Source organism: Liolophura sinensis, chromosome 6 (assembly GCF_032854445.1).
Source record: "Liolophura sinensis isolate JHLJ2023 chromosome 6, CUHK_Ljap_v2, whole genome shotgun sequence".
Lineage (NCBI taxonomy): Eukaryota > Metazoa > Mollusca > Polyplacophora > Chitonida > Chitonidae > Liolophura > Liolophura sinensis.
In genome coordinates, this window is record NC_088300.1 from 69,260,879 (window position 1) to 69,279,236 (window position 18,358).

An 18,358-nucleotide genomic window follows, 5' to 3' on the forward strand; every position below is an offset into this window, starting at 1 on the left:
TGTCATTATTTTAAATCTCAGTATTTATTTACAGTCATGCATGTTTTTGTTCTAAGGACTTGAGTCTGCAATTAAAAAAAAATATTCCACATATTAACTCATGGAAAGATCTCTTAGGTCAGCTATTGCACAGGTCGAGGCTGCAGACTGGCTCACCTCATGCCTTCCCTGATAGGCTTGCCGTCCTTGAGCCACTTAACAGGTTGTTTGTGAGGGTTCTCCACCTGGCACTCCAGGGTCACCTTATCATCCTCTTTGGCTGTGGCATTTTGCAGCTTCTTCAGGAACTTTACATCAGCTGAACATCAACAGGGCAAAGGTTAAGGATCATGGTACAAGCATACATGCAACTTTATCTAATGGGACTACTCACTATTCACACAGCCAAAAGTACTGCATCAAGCAAAAAACATGCATCCCATAAAATCGAACTGTAGTAAAAATATTTCTGGATTTCATGTTGATTTGCACATTCAATAAAATTTCAACAAACTCAGGCTTGAGCTCACTGTCAATGGGCTAAATGTCTGCAGAGAAAAAAAATCACATTTACAATTTCTGTAATTTATCAGTCCTGGTCATACATGGTGCATGTAATTGTACACATGGCGTACATCGGCCTCTAAGGAGATCAAGATCTGATAAAACAAGTACTCCTGGCTATTTGGATGTATTATTTTGAAACTGAGTTGGATTTCACACACACAAACTAAATAGCAGACAGAATTTAAAAGTGTATTTTGGGAACATAGCAGGCTTAAACTGAGCAATAAAGCTGTCTCTCTGACTACAGCAAAGCCAACTCTGCAAATTTAAAAAAGTCCAACAAGTCACTCACTGATACTAACAATACATATTATTCCATTATCTTCAGATAAACTTTTGAGTAAAACAGAGACATTATCACTAAATGTACATATATAAATATTTATATAAATAATTTACACACAAAAAAAATTTATAAAGAGACATATAAAAGTATGGAGCCAAGTACATGTACCACAATAAACATGGTTTTGACTCTATACTGTGTTGCCAATGGAACTGATTTTGTAAGGGCAACAGCAAACAACTGTAACACAGCATGCTGACCTTACCTTCTTCTCCAGCTTTAAGAGGAGAAACATGAATACGCATGTTAGTAAACATCGTTACATACATAATGTCAACATAAAAGCTGTAATCTGACTCTCGTCTTCCTCAATAGCATTCCAAGGGTACATGTACATGGTTTGTGGGGTGCAACAGCTAAATTTCCTTTCTTCCAACTTGAGATTCATTCATTCTCACAATGAATTTTGTTAGTTTAATTCTAGAGTGAAGAAATACTAGATGTTGGGTAAGACAATTTTGCTTTCAGTTCAGTGCTTTTGGACAATGACAATCTTGTAAAAGTGTCCTTGATAATAAACATGCAGATCAATATACAAATGATGTTAAACTTGTAACAAGTATGTATGCTGATATATGTTATGTTAAACAGAGTTACATATAACAGTGATGAGTACATACTACACCTTAAATGTACTTATAGATCATTCAACAAGCAATATACATATACTAATACGTGAGTGTTAAGACAATACACTTTCTTTTGGAATTGTGTGTAATAAATAAATGAACAGGTTAATATATGTACATTCACAGAACCAATAAACTAAAATCTCATACAACACAATGAAATGGTGCAGGTTGCCAAAAACAAAATGGTGCCATCTTGCACGTTGTATAGAGAGAATAAAGGCAATTGAGTTAAGTGTGATCTGAGCAATAGAGAACACTTACGTTCCACAAACAGCTCTCCGTTGGTGGACTTCTCCAGACATTTACAGGTGTAAGTGCCTTCATCCTTGGCTTTACATCCTTTCACCACCAAAACCCTCTTCAAACCATCACTCTGAATCTCATATTTATCTCCTGGTTTGATGGCCTGGTGCAACGAATTACAGGTAATCATTAGGGTCAATATTGTGCAAGGTGTCTCATCAAATCAAATTAAAACAAGATTTATAATCTAAACAAAAAAAAAATAGTAATAAATTCAACACATACTTGGCATCGTGGCAACGTCTACTAGTAACACTGTGATAAAGACATATTATCCAGGAAACAAGTGCAGGCTACAAACTTGAACATCATTATTTGTCAAATCACAATTTTTCACTCTGCCACATTAAATTATTTTACAATGAATAACACATTATAGTCTTTGATAGATGTCTTGAATTCTGTTATTCTAATGTGATCACTCTGTGACTCATCAATCTGACTGTAGACGACAATGGAATAAATGAGGGAGGACAACCAATAGCGCAGTCAAAAATGAATGAGACACAGCAAAGATTTCGTGTGATTGTATATGTTGAACAGGAGATGTCATTGGTTGCAGTGTCACAAATTGATCATAGGATGTGGTTTTACAAGACAAGGGAATGAGAAACTTACATGATGTGTAATGGTATTATTTCAGTACTAATTATTATCAGTTTTAGCTTAATACATTGTGTTGGGAAGTCAGATGGTGTGTTGTTGGCCACTCTTCATGAAAGTGGCTTTTAGCTAATCAGATTCCTGACTGAAAAACCTGAACATATTGTAAAATATAAGCTGTATGTCTTTTTGTTAAATTTACATAATGCATAGGGGTTATTATAGATGACCATAAATAAAGAAAATATCCATATTTACTCCATCAACTCTGTTTAATTATGGTACGCCACTGTCTTGGTCATATGTGTAACCCTCTTTGTCCGTAAAATCTTTGGGGTGCAAAAACAATAATCTGTAATAAAACTGACGATTTTATTCAGAATGGACTAACTTTGATAAACCTCACAATGACTTACAGTTTTTCCTTTAAACCACTCCACCTCAGCTTGGGGATCGTTCACCTCACAGCTGAACTTGGCATTTTCTTTTTCTACTGCCTCAATATCATCCAGCCCAGTTGTGAAGTCCCAATCAGGATCTATCATAAACACACGTACATATACCACATTGTCAGTCTCAGAATAGGTTGCAAATGTAAATAAAATAATGTGATACATGTACATGACAAGAAAAACTACGACTCTAATCATTAGCATGTTAATCATGTACACAAGGCATACATGTAAATGTATGTAGTTCACTTGAAGCTTGCAAACATTTGGGAGTTTTGTATGCATACAGTACTGCTAGGTATTATTGTTATACTTTAGTAAAAGCTGTATAACATCCACATCACATTAAAAGACATACATGTATCAGAGTTATAAGAATCATCTGACTCTTTCCAGTAAATAACTTTCACAGCATGTATGTGCTCAGAGCATGGAAACATAGAGAACTATATACAAGGCCAACTGGCATGCCAAATGGAGAAAGAAAAGACGATAAACTAAACGGAAATTATTATCATGCACCTACAAATTTCACAAGGAATAAATTTTCACTAATTCTTCACTACAGTTCTCTCTGCACTAACTATTCCATAAAATAAAGTAATCACACTCTTTAATCAATAAGCATGCCCATAAGATGCTTTGAAAGAAAGTCATGAGTAACATTTGAATATTCTGAGGCCATCTTGCTTTATTTTAAACCCAGGTAGATAAGCATGCTTCAATGGTCTTCTTATTCTTTCGTTCAAACAGGCATAAAGGACCTTCTAAATTGTTTTTTCATGTAAAATGCACATCATGCAATCCATCAACTGTATTTTTGTTTCATATTCAAAAGACAAGGCAAGTTGTATGTATCAATGGAGAATATAAAGGAAATCATTCAGCAGGGTTTTAGTAGGTACTTCAGTGAGTAAATGCAACATGTACCTGATCAAGTGAACTACTACACTAAATAATTCTTCCTAGAGTTGAAAGAAATAGTCATTCCGAAACAAAACTCAAAAATGCTTTTCATGCAGCATCTTCTAATTTCCCTATTTCACTGAAACACTGAAAACATTCTTGTCAACTGAAGACTAACTTTAAATGATTATCCTTTGCCTACATTTTTTATCAAAAAGCAACTCCTTTACTTACCAGCTCCTTTATGATGAATGGAGAAAAAATGGTTGTTATTGGTTAATAGTGTACAGAATAACACACAGGAGTGTAAGGGTAAAATGTCAGGAGAGATATTAAATAACAGTGTACAGAGTCACACCCAGGTGTGTGAGGAGATTGTGTCTGGTGTTACAGGAGAAACATATACCACAATATGTAACTAGCTACTGTTAATAGACATCAATGTCAAGAAATGTGCTGGTTAATGAGAGTGACGATAGGTAGGTAAATTATACTTATTATAGTTAAAATACATCAGAGCTCGCACAGATTAACCTATATTACATTTTACAACTTTTCAAGTTTGTGTGCTTCTTAAAAAGTGATTATTTAGCCAAAATTGAAGGCTGTACTATAATGCCACTACATGTAAATAACACCTGCATCTGTTGAAGGCTATTAACCCATTCAACGACTTGAACTCCAGTTGGTATAGTAAACGTCATGAAAGTTCTTGAAAAGTTCTTAAACTTAATATCATGTTGATGCACTGATTTTCTCGTAAAAAACACAAAGCTTCAAGACTTCTGAAATGCCCATAAATTTCATACATTTTATCAAAGGACTCTGAACACGCTTCAGAAACCTGTACGAACCCTGACATATATATCAGTGGATTTAATATATCCACACAATAAGCTAGTGATGTTTCCGTAGAGTGCGGCACGACCACTCGATTGGTTAGAAGTTTTTTACTTCATGTACACACATTGTCAGTACTTGTAAGTAGAAGTTCATGACACATTACCTTCCACATAGAGATCACACTGTGTAGTGGCTTCTCCACAGTGGCAGCTGAATTCTCCTTCGTCACTCTCATCTGCATTTCTCACCTTCAGGATACAGCGGTTCTCACGACGAGACATCTCAAATTTGCCAGGAACATACTGTTAACATTACAAAAGTCATAATAATTAGTCAGTTAATTTTTATCATTTTTACATTTATTTCACTTAACAGGAGCCTTCATTACAAACAAAGGCTTGAGCTGAACATGTACAGTGATGCGACAATTTCAACAAATGAATCAAAGATGACATGATTCAAGATTTCAATTTTATCTACACCATTTTAATTCTTGAATTGAATAAAACCAAAACACTGAATCCTGTAACACCCTGCATCATTTGTTACAGTACTCTTAAGTGAAGTGCTTCGGTGGAAATGGAAATACATAAATGTCTTCTTTACATTCTAATTATCCACCATCCTTTAAATTACCAAGGTGTCTTAAATATACATACATCAATATTCATATTTTAAACTTTCTTCAGGCTATTCAAATATATTTATTCAAAACCTGTATTTGTACACATAAATATGTTTCTACTCCGATTTAAATTATGCTGATCGTGATTATGACATTTCAGTTAGCAGAGAGTGTATAAACGTAGATGAGGAGAGTTGGGAGGAGTGTATCTATATAATAACAGAAAATGCAGTTACTGGTGTTACATGTAGTTTGTGTTTATTGCCATTTTTATAAAGGAATACTGAAAAACTTGCTGCTATAGTTTTGATGATGAAGAAAGCGTTCTAAGAGCAGAATAAACACAAAGCCCCAACCAAAAATGTGACCCACTGGCATTTCAAATCAACAACAATAATGCGACCCCTCATGACCCTCAGACTTGAACCGGCTAAAGAACTTAAGGACAAGCCCTATGTCTACTACAGAACTGAGCTATGCCTCAAGACATTCTTCCCACCAAGATACACTTCACACACAATTCACACTTCAACCAATGAATAGCCATAATTGCCCTTGAAGTATTCACTGCAGACACTGATCTTTGTGGGGACATGCCATGTACTGGTGGTCGGCAATGAGAAGATACATGTACGTGCAGTGCCAAACAGTTGGGAACAACAATGAATAATATCTACTATGTCAGCATGAGTATATCGCACGACCTAGATAGAAATCAATACTGAATTCTTCACAACTTCTCTTTTCTTTAATTCTTTAGGTCAGTTCACGGTTGATGGTGATACACTAGGGTGATTTACTGCATGACTGTCCATGTAACTCATGTGTGTCCCATAGGACAGACGCCACAACTTGCCACAAATTGTGACATACTGAAAACAGTGTCTGAAGCAGTCTTGGTATTACATGTATAAAATGGATGAAGAAGACTCATTTTCTCAGGTAAGGATTATACAAAATATCCATGTACAGACATTCAAACCAACTGTTAGACTTAAAAAAAAAAAGAAAAAAAAATCCCAAACAATTTTCATTCCTTATTAAAAAACTGTCCAAAAAAAGTTTCTGAGAAAGTAATGTCAATCATTGAATAGACATATTACAGTTGTTGGTCACATTACAAACAAAAAAAAAAATACATGTATGTATACACATACAGGTGTATATATGTCTTTTTTGTTTGTGCTTTCATTTTTTATATTTGCTCCTCACCAACTTGGTAACTGACATAAACATACTAATAGCCAGTCAAAAATAAGGTAATCCATATGTCTTTCCAGATCAGCCTGCAAGATGATGAGCAGGACGATCCAGATAATGTTTCATCCCTCAGTTCACTGTCTGATTCAGAGAGCATGGATTCAAACATTATCAATTACTTTTTGGACTTCGATAATATCATTGGAAGAGATATTGTGATCTGGTCGTACATGAAGCCTAAGGTACTACGTCTTTACAAACCTTCAGCTGTAGACACACTGGAGTCACTGGCCAAGTTTGTCAAACATAACATGGAATACAATCACCACTGCCATAGACTGGCCATTCTCTTTCCCAATGAGCTGTATCCACAGGACATTGGAGATGTTGTCACTCTCAAAATGGGTACATCCATGCTTATCCTACCCAAAACACAGTGTAAGATCACCATTGTCATTCACAAGTTGAACGCCATACTTGAAGTGGACGCTGACTTGTGTTCACATGTGTTCAGCTTGAAGCAGGCCATAGAAGAACAGTATGGTTTTCCTATGCCACAACAGGATTTACTGTACCAAGAACAGTGCTTAGAGAACCAAAGTAGACTGTACCAGTGGGGAATCAGCAGTCAAAGTGTCTTAGACCTTCACCTGCACTATCAGTACAGCCTAAAGGTGAGTGTGAAAACTTTCTGGAAGACAGGGTATGAACTGTTTGTTGATCCCTGCATGTTGGTGTCTGAGGTGTTAGAAATAATCCTTAAGAGATGCATATCTCCACATGTTTGCAACAACACATCTATCCTGGAGGACTTTATGATCCCAAGACACCTGCTCATCCTTACTATTAAGGGCAGGACCCTCGGCCATGAATCAGCTCTAGGATTCTGCGGCATCCAAGATGGAGACAGCCTGTTCCTCACCACGATCGGTCGCCAATACAGGATAAACGTCAACCCTATTGAGGTTAACCTGAATGATGGCAGATCAGCACGTATTGTTGTGTCACACTTTGACACCTGGGCAATCGTCGCCTTCCATATGCATGGGATAACAGCCATCCCCATTGATAAGGTACGCCTTTATAACAACAACAACCTGGTAAACTATGCCAAACCCATTGGCACTGAGTTGTGTGAAAATGTAGAAATTAGATATCCAGAGAAAACAAAGAAGCATTCCAAAAGGTTGCACCCAAAACAAGTTTCTGTGTCAGAGGTATCTGTTTTGGTAGATTTAGGTAGTGGAGTTACAGAGTCAATCAAATGCCCACAGACAATGACAATGCTCGACATTAAGGATCGGCTAAAGGACATGGGAGTTCCCAATGCACAACATTATCATCTGAAAACAAGACATGGTACTCTACCAGACACTCTACAGCTGAAGCACCTCATGAAGACAGATCAGACAAGCCTGAAAATCACACTGAAACTGGAACAGTTTCCAATTTATATCAACTTGCCGAGTGGACAATTGACTGTTACCGTACATGTTAACCAAACTGTAAGAAATATCCTGCAAATGATTGAGAAGAAGTCAAAGCTTTCTTTGACCCATCAGAAATTGCTCTTGGCTGGACATGAATTGACAGGGGACCCCGAAGCAATAGCTTATGACTCTGAGCTCACCATCTGTAGTGTTTTATACATGGTCACCAAACGAAGAGCTCTTTCATTCAGTGTGCATTCTGACACCACTGTGACTAGATTGAAACTTCCTCCTAAACTGATAGCTCAACAGATAAAGCAAACCATCTGGAAAGATGAAAACCTATCTTCTACCTGTTTAACTTCTATGGAAACATTCCTTAAATGGCATTTGTCAATAGTGAATTCACACGCAAGAAATGTTTCTTTTAGCAACCTTTTGCCCTCCATTGTGTCACCATATCATATCCACAACCCACCTCAGCAAATGTACAATTCACCCAATGGACAAACCATACAGCAACCAAGGCATCCAGAAATCGCCCCAACCACAGGCACAGTCAGGATTCCTCAGAAGAGTGTACAATTCAGAGATGTGCCAAAAGACATCAGACCAAAGGCAGCGAAGAGTCAGAGAAAAATAGGAAATGTTGTGATGCCCATTTTAGGCAGACAATCCCAAGGACCTACACCTAACACTGCCACAGATTTGCCCGTTATCTCAGTGGGACAAGGTGTATTAAATTTGCCTGAAGTTCATGGATTAAAGAAACAAATCGAGTCTCATTGCAAAAAACCTCAACTTTCAAATGAACCAGAAAAAGAAAAAAACACTGGCACCTGCACTGTGGAGGCCTGGAGTTATGTTACCTGACTTGAAATATTATAAAATCAGCTTTTCTTATGATCAAAGGTTTGGAAATACACTGTGAAAAATATGTAAATACAACTTACATATACATGTATATTTAAGTGACAAAGGGTGTACACAGTTATTATTACAACAAATCATGTAGTGTGTGTGTGTGTGTGTGTGTCAACCGACCTCTAGAGGTTCTCCACCTTTGCGCCATTTCACTCTTGCCCTGGGATCAGACACGAAACATTCCAGCATGCAGTCCTTCTTCTTCTTGACTTCATAATGCTGAGGCAACTTCTGTGTGAAGTAATAGTCTGGTTCTTTGGCTGTGAAACAGTACAGCATATAAACATTGTAGATCAGCAGAATCTTTTCTCCCACTCAAGCTTTTAATACCAAATATATGCATGTACACTGTATTTTAATACCCTGTACTATTGTCCTTCACAACAACACTTTAAAAATAAATTTTGTGCCATCACACCATCAAATATTTGTTAATAAGATTTTTTTTACTTCTTTTCACTTTTTCACCCATGACAATCATGACAAAAATTTACAAAAAAATAGCTACGTATGAAAAAGCTTGAAATGAGTAATTTACCATCTTTCGCGTCCACTTACCATCAACATAGAGCCAGGCAGACGTCTTCACATCATTACACTGGCAAGTGTATTTGCCTCCATCTTCCAGCATCACTTTGTTGATCTGTAACATCAGCTCATCCCCGTTCTGTACGAAATGGTAGTGATGGCTGTGAAAGATCTCTAATTTGTTCTTGTGCCAGCGCACCTTAGCATTGGGTTTGCAGAACTTACACATGAAAACCACTTTGTCCTTGCCCTCCATGGCTCTCTGGTCTTCTAACTCCTTCACGAATTGCTCTGGAGCCTGAGTAACACATGACATCAATTGACTTTACAATGTGACATGAGGGAATTTTCAAACTGACCGTGTGAAGCTGTCCCTGCTCATGGAGCTGAAATCACAAAGATGCTTTCAGACTTGAATTAAAATTTGAAATAAGATTTTAGACTTTATTTTTAAGAGAACAAAAATTTTTCACCTCAAATACATCCTATTTTTAAGACAAAAGTGTCAAAATTTCAGCTTTCAATGTGACAAAGTTTTAAATTTTGACTAAAATCAGAAATGGCTTTGTGCAATCAGCTCCTGTAATGTAATATTGTGTTATTTGCACTTAGTAAGAACAGTTGTATACATAGCATTCTCAAAAATATGTGGAAAGACAAATTAAGTATTTACCTACCGACAAAAAAAAAAGTTGTGCTGCCGCCTTTAGGGCAATGATGAACATAGATGTGTACATGTACAAAATACACTGAACAAATTCATAATGTTGTCTTTAGCTTTCATTTAAAAACTTTACAAGTATAAATATTTATCTGTTACCATACTTTTGAGGTGCCACAAACACAAGGCCTACTCACAAAGCCATGAAAAACACGTATTTTTCACTTAAATACAAATTTACTATGTTGTAACATCCATTTTATCTTGTGGAGGGTGGCAAGATTTATAAAACATATCCAAGACAAAACTGAAAACATTATTTCCACTAGACACAGGTACACATAATATTGTAATATGTTTGATCAGAAACATTTCTCCATGTATTCATAAAAACAAAATCAGTGTGTATGTCGTCATAAACTTCAAGTATTTGCAAATCATACATGTTCATGTGTAAAAATATACATGTATAAAAATAAACATTCGCATTATCCTACATGGATTAAGCACAGCAATAACTAAGCATTCATCACACATCGCATGCCAACCACGTCTAGAGAATGTACACACAAGCCACAGAGACATTCATTCTACACTACCACCTACATGTACATGTGACCAATACTTTGTCTTAAACATGAACCTGTATTGGCACAAGTAATTACTGTCTAAATACATGTAATAATTGCATGTGTACAACCCCAATTTATCAGAAGGACATACAGATATTTTGCTTGTTTTGAACTTTCAGATCTCACATGGAAGTTTTCCACACATTTATAGTTTCGCTCCTAGGTATAAGTGTGCTTAACTCCAACAATTTGATTTCAAAAATGACAGAAATCTCCATCTGCATTTTAACATTTCTACAAAGTTATCAGTATATCATGAACACAAACAAACAGGATAACCCTGGAGGAAATCAAACATCAGGTACCATCTTGAAAGGATTCTAAACGTTTTCGTTTATTTTAGTAATCACATTATTAGTCGTCTACATGAGAGCTTTCATCCTCAGCTCTTACGACTACACACCTGATAGAAAGAGCACATTTTCACACATACTGAGCAGCCAGTTAATGGACAAAGAGAGACACACCAATAGAGCAGTTCCCAATAGTTTTAGACTCCAACAGTCTGTGCTTAGCTTACCTCTCAGTGTGCTATGACAACAACAGTACGTCTGTTAAGAACATTTAATGTTATAGTATTAGTGTTCTCAGAAAGAAGGAATACAGTCACATGTATAGTGTAATCAGACAATTAGCACATGTGAGTAGACAACATGAAATTTGTAGCTGTGTAATGAAGATGCTAACAGTAGTAGTCTATTGGCTCGCATACCTTCCTCATATTTTTCTGTACAACTACTTTCACCAACGATTGTGCAGGTAACAGAAAAGTGCCACAATAATTAACCAAAATAAGTACATGTATATTACAAAAAAAAAAAAAAAGAAAGAAAGAAAGAAAGAAAGAAATGAAATATCCACCAAAAATGAACCCTGTTAGTATATTATTTACAAATAAGGTCTACAACCACCTTTGTAATAATCCACAGATTAGACCAAATAAATGAAATTTGGTGAGAAATGCATTATGCTGCTACCAACTGGGTTATCCGGTGTCGTACATTAAGTGCTGGTGAGCGACTGAGTGAGCGAGTGAATGAGTGAGTGTGCAGCATTGGGAACATTCCATTGTGTGTACCTCAGTTTTCTTAGCCCTCTTTTGGAGGGTTGGCCAGTCAGGGATGACATCAGCCAGGGAAGTTCTACGCTGCGACATTTGCTGCGACATGCGACGTCGCTGTTCCTCCATCACCTCTAACTTCTCCTGGTCGACTTTCATGATGGGGATCTCAGGAGCCTGCTCCACGGACAGTTTACGCTGCTGCTCCTTCTGTGGACAAACCCCAACACATCCCACTGGTTCAATACAACGGTAACAACACCATCAACACCACTGATCAAAAACATGGCTAGCATTCCCTGTTACGAGGCGCAGAACGTCGCATCCACAACTTCTTCCCAAAAGCAATAAAAACGCACACTGATTGAAAACCAGAATACTCACAAGACAGCATTTTCAAGCACTGACAAATGCACACACCATAGAACAATGGAAGAATGCACATCATAAAGCTGGTGCGATTGAATTCAGCCAAACAAAAACAAATGGGAAGCAAAAAGTATGTGTAGGATTGAGAACTATTGTATACACATGTATCAATCTACTTTTATAAAGGAAATGCAGGAAAAAAGTATAATACAAAAGGTAAAAAGCAAATACTTTGAAATACAGAGCAATATGAAACAGAATCTAGGCATTGGTTTTCTCAAACTTTTGAGAAAGTTTAAAAATTTAAAAATCCATGCATCACAGTTCACAAGTACGATTTATCTAAAATAAACAGTACTCAAAATACTGACAACTAAATACCCTCAAACTGCCAAATTTTAGTTTCAGATCACAGAATTTTTGTAATTAATTTTACAAACTAAGCAACTTAATGAGTAAAATAAAGGTTTAGAAATTGTGATACTGAAAAGAGAGCAATGTGTTTCCAAAATTTTGAATGGTACATATACCTTACAAACATGCCCATGTCAATACTTTGTGTACATGTTGTATATGAAAGGAAGCATGCATTAAGATTCTAAGAATCGTGCAGAAAGACATACATAAAATCACCCTACAAATAAATGCCATAAATTAGATCTTACTAAAAAGCAAGGCATTTCACTCATACATCAGGAAAAAATGTTTACCAACAGTAAAAGTTCCCCACAGGCTTTTCATACTATTTTAATATATATTTCAAGAAGCAAATAAACTAGTTGATAAAATTTCCTGTGGCACATGTGCATGAACACGAACAAATTATCCTTGTCATTACTTGAACATGTTAAATGATCTCTGACTAAAATAGGACATTAATGACACTTTCTTCCTATCAAATCAAGTCATTACCACCATTAGAATGTACCAATGTAAATAATTTGTGTATAACATTACCACTTCTGAGCACAAAAAAAACCCTTACATATCAATGGAAAGGAAAAAAAGGTGAAAAGCTTGAGAATCTTCTGTTATGTTGGGAAGATTTCCTCATCATCTGTATATGTACAATGTAAATATATGAGTTTTTTGCCCCAATAATATTCCATTTCCAAGCAGAGTCTTATTCCTAAATGCAACACTTCCCTGTACATGTTGAAGTTTATGTGGAATTCCAAGTTATGTTCAGTAACTTGTGAGCAACTTGTACTGAAAAGACACACAAAACGTCCAAACCAGCAGAATATAAAAACCCTCATGAATGCTTATACACACACAACAGAGATGTGGGCAAGGCACATGGATAAACTTCAACAGTCGCGCTGCCAGGCCAGAGCATTAGAAACAAACAGTCAAAAAAAACATCAACGCTTTCATCTCCACAAACATTGTCAGCCCCCAGTTTTGAACATGCCTCTTTGTCTTGATGATCCACGGAAGTTCGTTTCTTATCAGCATGTTCTGCGCCATGTCGCTCAAGCTTTCCATGAGTCCCCTTGAAGGTGGAAAAGAAAGATACGTGTGTGTTGGCACTCTGACATCACAACATACGCATGACATAAGCGAGATGGGCACATGCATTTAGCTTTTACAGAGCCTGTGTCTTTAAATTGCTTACTTAATAGTTATAAATAAAAAATAATGTATCAGAAACTTGTATTGTGTTGAAATGATATAAGTTATATTTTCATTTAAACTTCAAATACCACCTGCTACAAGAGATATTAAATAAATTTTTAAAGTACTGTTTTCCCAGTTGTTAAAACAATATAGGGTTAAGGATGATCCATGTACATATGTATTCTTGGATTGTTTTTGTTTCTTTTATAAGAATAGCATTTTTTAACCAAAAACAGGGTTTTTTTTATATTAAACTTTGATTCACAACACTTTTAAAGAATACATGGTTATACAAATTGCTACTAGCTCTGTATTTAAAACTGGAATTTTACAAATTTACATACACATATTCTTTAATGAAAATCAATTTAAAGACAATTTTTGCCAAGATGAATCTTAGTATATTAGTTTTCTACGTAGGAGTTATGGTATTTTCTTTGGGTTATATAGGTACATTACCAAAGCTCATCAACCATTTAGGTGACAATACATTAAGTGCACAGAGTTACACGTACGTACTGTCATTAAGTATTACACACAGAGAATCTAAATTCTAACATTTATGCCTGTTCGGGTTAGAACAAAAAAGCAGTACATAAAACAAAAGTATTTTGTTAGAAGCTCTTATAAATTAATTTAACGCAGAAAATAATGGTTAAATGTACATAAAGTTTATAACTACATAATTGGGGCTTTCTCATTTAGAATCAATTGGGGAATGTAACAAAAAAAATGTACATAAATAAGCAACAAAAGTAAGAAAAATTAAGAGTAAGTTTAGTAGGACTCCCCAGATTTTGAGTTGGGTTAATTCTTCGCAGCGCCTGGTGTTCACTGGTTTACCGTAGTGCCTCCTTTATAATGACCTCCTTTGGGGATCACAGTTCATAGGTAATGACATAAATAATTTATAGATATTACACTCTTCACTGACTGAGTTTATGAAGTTTAAATTAAATTAAATGCATAAATCAAAGGTGAAAATACAAAAACTAAACAGTTATGAAATCTTGTTATCAGATACATGTATATACCCTGTGCTTTTTGGTTTAACAAATGCAAGATATATTAATCCTATTAGAGAACAATTAACTTTTAGTTCATTTATAATACCCAAGTCCTCATCCCTTTCACATATAAAATGAAATCAAATGGAATGAATTTTTTTATCTTCTCAAACATGAAAATGGAGTTAGTTAATGGGTGTTGTGGGTCATTCGTTTAAAAACTTCTCAACCTTAAAGATTTATAATCATCGATTTAAAAAATCTCAAATATGTCAAATTACACAACAGAATAACATGTGAAAAGGATAAGGAAATACATAAGAATGCATAACTATTCAAACCTTTTTTCTGATAGCCTTGTTCATAAATGACTAGGCTAGTCTCATTTCCAGATCTGATTCCCATGAAAGACAGAAAATTCTGACCTCAAGGATTGGATTGGATCAGAAAACACCCTTGTGAGAATTTCACAGAAATACATGTACTTTATCTTCTTCACAAATTACAGGACCTTATGTGTACATTAACCGATTTGTTTTCATCTGAGCACAGAGCTGAACTCACTCGTTCAGAATCACTATCACTGTCCTCTCCCTGGATTTTCTTCAGGTTCATCTTTGTCAGCTCGATCTGTGACAGTCGCCGCTTTCTCTCCACTGAAAACACATAAGTTCCTTGTTTGATACTGCAACTTCAACCAGAGCAATGAATATGAAACATGCTCATGCTATGTATAGTGATCAAAACAAAATGAACCAAACACTTCATAGCTTTCAATGATATTGTTTAATTATTCACTGATCTTTAATGACTTAAATTCTTCACATTTGGATTTCAGTTATTTTACTATAAACTTTGAACATAAACAACATTTGGAATTATTTGTTGTTGACCGTAAAAAAAACTACTCCACTTTTAAAATATTCATGAATATACTTGGCTTACTGTTTTTAGTTTAAAATTCTGCAAATAATTCATCGTGGTAAACATCATCTTAAGCAGGTGAAATGCAAGGTGTTTTTAAACATAATTTTATTCAGACAGTTATGTAATCACATTCCTTGTTAACATGAATTTCTATTTTGTGTTCATTTATATTTATTTAGAATGCTGAATGTAGGGACATTTAAGTTTTCATTAGCATCATTTTGTTTGGAAACAAGCTTTTATCCAAATTAAAATATATATCAAGTGTTTACCGAGGAACATTCCAAGACACATACTCAATTTTTAAAATTTGAGGTACACTCATAGACAGTTACACGTAACCTTTGCATTTCACCTGATTTCTTAGCTATCATTTTAACACGAGACTACATTTTGACAGTCGCTAGCACACATTTAAACAGTGCTCAGTATTCCAAAATTATTACTGATTATGGTATTATAAAACATGTAGAAAATACGTTTATTATTAATTCATACAAATACATGAAAATGTATCTGTTATAAGTCTATGTTATGAACTGGCCCTCGTTTAAAATCACATGCAGCCTTTAAGGCCAGTGAGGAACTGACTATTTACACATTATGAAAGTTGTTAATGAAGCTACAAGTATAAACTAAGTTCTGTACAATTAATACAGTCAAGGGAGACAGGGTTGACATTTTAATCACAAAATCATGAGGAACTTAGGAATTTCGAATTTTAACTAAAAAATTTAGCAAGTTCATGAATATGATATCTGGCTTTTAGCATTTCCTGTAACAGAAATGAATATTGTAATTTTGCTCCAAAGAACACAAGGAATGGAAACATGTCAAAACTTTCATCTGCTTGAATTTTTATTTCGATGCTTACACTTCACTACCCTCAGTGTCACTGTCTTTTAATATTATTTTAAGACACTGACGAGTTAGGGACATATTTATTTCCACATAATGGTGATTCCTATTACTTGAGACATTAGATTTGAGAGGAGTTTAATTTTTAAGGTTAACTACAAAAAAACGCACGCAGGACAAGCCACAGGACAGCTGATGTAGAATACAACTACACATTTTATCAACAGCCCACTCTTAATTATAAACACATCCAAATATCTGCTATATAGATTTTGTCCACTCGCTTTTCTTGAGAATTACTGATTATAAGAGTATATAAAACTTAAAAACTCTGCATACAAAGTGACTAAACAAAATCCCAGGCAAACTAAAGATGTGTTTAAAACAGAGTCAAAGGACAGCACAATTGGACAGAACTAAAGCTCACAACAACTATAGATGGTATACACATTGTAACTACATACTTCCCTGCCCCTCTGCAACAAGAAGTGAGACAATATCAAGCATGACGACAGATTCATGTAGGAAATACATAATTACACTTACGACATCGGTATACCTTTATGTTTAAAACGACAAAATGAACAACATAACCAGAACAAAAACCACAAAGAACATAAATAAAGATCAAACGATGAAACAAGAGATGAATAATGTGAAGAAAACAACAAACACATAAGTTTAAATTCTGCCTTCATATTTGAAATGAGGAAGGATTTAAATTTAGTTACGCCAAGTTTTATCAAAATTTTTTTTTGTTAAAAAAAAAAAAAAAAAAGGAAACAAATGAATACACAACCTTTCAAATCAAAAAGTACCTTTGTGCTAAATTGTGATAAAATATCATACTAGCTACAGTGTAGCATGTAGAAAATAAAACAAGGTTAACATGCATGAAAAGTGAAAACCTGTTTCTAATAGTCACCATTACAAAGCCATATGGATTACGGGTAATTATTTTAATATCCACATTAACTGTGATAACTTCTGCAAAAATTCATTCTATTCAACATTATACAGAAAATAGAATACGATCAACACTTTATTACAAAGTTACTGAGGATTTACATGTAGGACAAGCATTGCTTATATCTATTATTTAAAGACTTAATTCACCCAAGATGTAAACAAAGAAGACTTAATCTGTCCTATATTCCTTGACATGTTGTGTAACCTCATCACAGAAGGTTAAAGGACAAGACAGCACCTGGCAAAGATATGTTTTAAGCAAAAGCAGGATTCTCAAGCTTTCTAAAAAGTATACCACACTTTACTATCTTAATGAGATTTCACCAAATAACATGTAGAACAAAACGATAATACTGCATAAATGGCTTGTGTGAGTTGAGGCAGACATCTTGAGAATTTTATCCAATCGAAAACCTTGCTATCAGGTTAAGCGTCTTAAACTACTACATAAGACATCATTTTGAGATCGTTTACAACGATTTAGTTACGTGTAGTCGAAGGGCCATTTCACACAGTGTTGTGGGACAGGTCTGTATCATTTACGGACAAATCAGTTGATTTACAAGCCGTGTAACATTCAACGATAGTTTCACAAATAATGTCAGAGAGTAGCATACCGTCTCGCCCAAACTGCATTTATCTCCTCAAACACCCTTTTTATCGTTCATTTTAGCGTTTAATCAGCTGTTTCCAAATAACAAGTATCAGAGTTCTTACAATATAATTTTTTTTCTCTGAATTTATTACAACTGAAGAATTTAAATTTTACTCCTTCGTCTTTCTCGCATACAAGGGCTGTTCTTTTTTCCATTTTCTTTTATAAAATACAGTAAAATTATTGAAACGCGTTGTTCAAGCCAAGGTGCTTTCTCTGATGTCCACGATAACTAGCTCAGTACTGCTCTCGTCTTAGAAGC

General features: G+C 35.2%; 1 protein-coding gene across 1 annotated transcript in view; it reads right to left on the reverse strand.

Moving 5' to 3' along the window:
• The window catches only part of LOC135467477 (twitchin-like), an 87,209-nt gene that overhangs the window by 35,177 nt on the left and 33,674 nt on the right, over positions 1-18,358 (reverse strand). The window contains exons 25-34 of the mRNA XM_064745250.1: positions 16,937-16,948; positions 15,252-15,343; positions 13,475-13,555; positions 11,710-11,901; positions 9,369-9,636; positions 8,931-9,070; positions 4,795-4,933; positions 2,847-2,968; positions 1,786-1,930; positions 157-298 (exon numbers count right to left, since the gene is read on the reverse strand). Of these exons, the coding sequence (XP_064601320.1) occupies positions 157-298; positions 1,786-1,930; positions 2,847-2,968; positions 4,795-4,933; positions 8,931-9,070; positions 9,369-9,636; positions 11,710-11,901; positions 13,475-13,555; positions 15,252-15,343; positions 16,937-16,948 (1,333 nt within the window). The remainder of the gene's footprint in view (positions 1-156; positions 299-1,785; positions 1,931-2,846; positions 2,969-4,794; positions 4,934-8,930; positions 9,071-9,368; positions 9,637-11,709; positions 11,902-13,474; positions 13,556-15,251; positions 15,344-16,936; positions 16,949-18,358) is intronic.